The sequence below is a fragment of the Entamoeba histolytica genome, genomic scaffold (assembly GCF_000208925.1).
Source record: "Entamoeba histolytica HM-1:IMSS scf_1104750516809 genomic scaffold, whole genome shotgun sequence".
In the NCBI taxonomy this organism is placed as follows: Eukaryota; Evosea; order Mastigamoebida; family Endamoebidae; genus Entamoeba; species Entamoeba histolytica.
Genome location: NW_001914983.1, coordinates 36,971 through 40,851, shown reverse-complemented (window position 1 = coordinate 40,851; position 3,881 = coordinate 36,971). Strand labels below are relative to the sequence as shown.

Sequence of the window (3,881 nt, the reverse complement as noted above, 5' to 3'; positions counted from 1 at the left end):
TTAAATTACGTTAAAATTCAAAAGTAACATTGTTTGAAATGATGTTTTGATTATAACTGTCAAGTCGTATTGAACTATAAACGTATTTCTTATTTCATAGTAATTTGACTAGCTAAAATCAATCAAATATCATTTTTTTTTCATAGTCAATTATTAAATGAAAATGTTATTAATACCTTTGGTTGTAACCAATTTATCTGATAATCATAAGCTTTATTAAAGAAGGTGTTGTGGTTGTTTTTCAGACTAAATAAAGCGTCAATAAAAAGGAATAAATTCTCTTTACTAAAGAAAAGAAGAATTTTCAGAAGTGTCTATAGAAAGTTTCATATTAAACATCTTTATTAGCACTTATTATGAAGATCTGTTGTAAGGTAAATTTAATTGTTATTCTTTTTTGGAGGAGTTTCATATTAAGGAGTAAGTAAATGAAAAGAGAAAGTCTCAATTTAAATAATAGTTATTTTTGTATTTTTGCAATTACCCATTCTTCTTCCATTCAACACCATTGAAAGATAAGAGAGTTACAAAATATATAGATGTGTGTTACTATCTTAAAAAATCATTACAGTCAATTGTTACGTTGGTAAAGTTCAAAAAACTCTTCTTAAAAAAATAGAAGATTAGTTTTATCTTAAATTCATACATTAACATATAGAATATTGTATAGTGTCAATTACATTATTTACATGCATTTTCAGGTTATGTAAAGCTTTTTAAATTTGACATATAAAGGTTCTTTTTTAGGATACTTTTAATTTAATCAATAATTCTTTATTGGTTATAAATATAAACTACAGTCTGTTTTGTTTTATTAAGAAAATATTAACTGTTACAATTAATGTGAAAGAATTAATTTAGTTATTGTAATGGTACTGGAGGTGGAGGTTGGGCAGGTGGACTAGTACAACATGGTGGTAATGGTGCTGGAGCAATATGCTCTATATTTTCAAAGAATAATTCTTGAGTAGTTTTGTTACCTTGAGACACAGGGGTGTCTCGTACTGGATTATCTCCTGGTGACATAAAGTAAATTTTATAGTTTTATATTAAATTTGAGTATAATTTCTGAATAGCAAAATTTATTTTAATTGTGAAATTAAATAATTAAAAATTAATAAATTAAGTTTCAGTAGAGGTTGATTTTTCTATTTCTTTTTATTTATTTGAGGATATTTCATTCACTCTCTTCAGATTCTTGTTCATTATGTATTTCTATATTTCTATACTCTCACTCATTGCCTCTATAATTATTTCATTATATCTTTTACCATTATTCATTATATTTTTTATCATTATTTAAAATTATAATTATAATATCTTGTTTTTTTTTCATCATTTCTTATTGTTTCTCTATTGAATATTTTAATTATTGTCATTGTTATTGTAATTCCTTTTATTTTACTCTTTTAATTTGCCTTATTTTTTTCTTGGTGAATTTTATCCATTTCAATTTTATTAATAAATATTAGTTTTATCTTTTTATCATTTACAATTGTCATTATCATTTATTATTCTTATTTGTTTTATTTTCTATATAAATGTATGGTATATTTTATTGATTATTTCATGATTCAATACATTGAACATTTCTTTATTTTCTATTCTTCTTTTGTTTTTATCATTTTCATTTGTATTGTTAATTAATTTTATTTTATTTTAATTTCATTTATTTTATTCTTTATTTATTCATTGTATTTCTTTTATACTTTATTTCAATATAATTATTCTCATCATTTGATTATTCATTTATTAATTCATATTTAATTAGTACTTTCTTATTTACAATATAATTTATTATTATTAATATATTCATTTGTTGTTATTTTATATTTACAAATATAAATATTTTTAAGAAAATGAAAGATAATTCAATACTCTTTTTATAATAAAATTTATAGTAAAATTATTATATTTAAAAAAAAGGAAATTTGATTGAAATGAAAAAATCTAAACCAAAATATTCATAAAAAAAAGTAATTATGAAATATTTTTTACTTTTCTGTTTCAAACAACCAAGAAAGGAATATTTCTTGTAAAATATATTAATCCAAAACAGAAACATTGGGAAAGCCGATGAAAAAAAAATTGAAGAAAAAGGATTAAATAAAGGAAAAGATTTATGAGTATTAAAGATAAAATGAAAATGAAAGAAAAATGAATTTTGAGAATAAAATAAAAATACAACCCTCAAGAGGTTTCTGATAAAAAAAGAGAACTCAAAGAGATATAATCATGTCAACTAAAGAAAATAAAGACATTCCTGGATTTGTTAAGGCATTTCTTAAAGAAGGGAAAAATAAATATTATGTTCGTGTAGATAATAGTTTTATTGAAGACTCATTCAATTACTATGGATTGGAAAATCAAGTACATGGATATAAAGAAGTAAAAGAATATCTTCTTAGTAAAAAGAAAAAAAGTATTAAACAAGAAGATGAATTTCTTTATAATGGAGCATCAATATTATATGGACTTATTCATGCTAGGTTTATTGTTACTGAAGAAGGATTAAAGAAAATGAAAAGGAAGTATAAAAAACAAGAGTTTGGAATTTGTCCTAGATATTATTGTAATGTTTGTTGTTTGGTTATGTAAATAAACAAAATGAGAATTTAATTTCTTAGAAGGCTGCACTATTACCATTTTCTCCATCTGATAAATTAAATGAATCAACTATTCAATTAGTATGTCCATTATGTAAACATGTTTATAGACCACCTCAAGAATATGCAACAATTGATGGGGCTCATTTTGGTTCATCTTTTGCAAGCTTATTTATGATGACATTCCCTAAATATGTAAATTCAGTCAAACCAATAGAAGGGAAATACTCTCCAATTATCTATGGATTTAAATTGTATAATGGTGAAATAAATGAACCACCAAAAGACTTCTTTATAAGAAAATCTTTCATGAAACGAATCAAATGATAACCAATACTTTTGTGGTTCTTTTTATCATTATTGTTTAATTTTAATTGATGATTAATTATGAGTAAACCCTTGATCTTAAAAATGAACTTTATTAATGCTTCCTGGAGTGTTTCTAAAGTATATAGCTCAATACTTATTTGATATTAATGATTGTATTAATTTTTGTAAAGTGTCTAAAAGGTGTCAACAATGTATTGGAATAATGAGTTGGAAAATTACTCTTCAAAAGAATGAAAAAATATCAAAAAGAATTAAATTATTTAATGGGTTAAGTGAAATTGAATGTCATGTTAAAGATATTGAGTTATTTATTAATCAACTTAAAACACAAATTAGAATTCAAGCAATTATTGATTGTGAAGAAGATTGGAATCAAATAAAAATTCTTGAAAATGAATATATTGATGTTTCATCTTTAGATATTCGTTTTATTCATATTAAAAGTATAACTTTTTTACTTCATTTATTTAAAGTAATTAATTCTATTTCATCAATATCATTACCACATACATTATTATTAGGATTACTTCATAAAGACCCAATAATTAATTCATATTTTGAAGAATGGGATTGTTTATGGAAAATTAAATTAACAAATGAAGCTTCTTCTTCTCAAATTTCAACTTTATTAGGTTTAACACAAAATTTAAATAACATGTCAAATATTATATTTTATTTATCAAATACCAATAATAATATTGTTCAATTATTACTAAAACATATTAATAAAAATCATGTTAAACTTGTTACATATTCATTGTCTTGTATTAATGAAATTGTTAATAAACAAATTATTTTTTTATATAATTCTTCTTATTCTTCAAAGTATTTTATTCCTTTACAAGTTACAAAAAAACAAATTAATATTCTTAATTCATTATATTTACCAATAATGAGATATAAAACAATTACTACAAATCAATTAACTAATCAAAGTACGTATTT

General features: G+C 21.9%; 2 protein-coding genes across 2 annotated transcripts; both read left to right on the top strand.

Annotated features, from left to right (window-relative positions):
- Window positions 1–2,235: 2,235 nt before the first annotated feature.
- Window positions 2,236–2,933, top strand: EHI_035250 (casein kinase II regulatory subunit family protein; the record flags this gene model as incomplete). The annotated part of the gene is made up of 2 exons (XM_651075.1): window positions 2,236–2,577; window positions 2,628–2,933. 2 exons carry the CDS (start codon window positions 2,236–2,238, stop codon window positions 2,931–2,933), a joined length of 648 nt encoding a protein of 215 aa, XP_656167.1.
- A 97-nt stretch (window positions 2,934–3,030) lies between these two features.
- On the top strand, window positions 3,031–3,862 carry EHI_035240 (uncharacterized protein; the record flags this gene model as incomplete). The annotated part of the gene is made up of 2 exons (XM_651074.2): window positions 3,031–3,700; window positions 3,834–3,862. The coding sequence occupies 2 exons, from the start codon at window positions 3,031–3,033 to the stop codon at window positions 3,860–3,862; spliced, it is 699 nt and encodes a 232-aa protein (XP_656166.2).
- Between the last annotated feature and the right edge of the window lie 19 nt (window positions 3,863–3,881).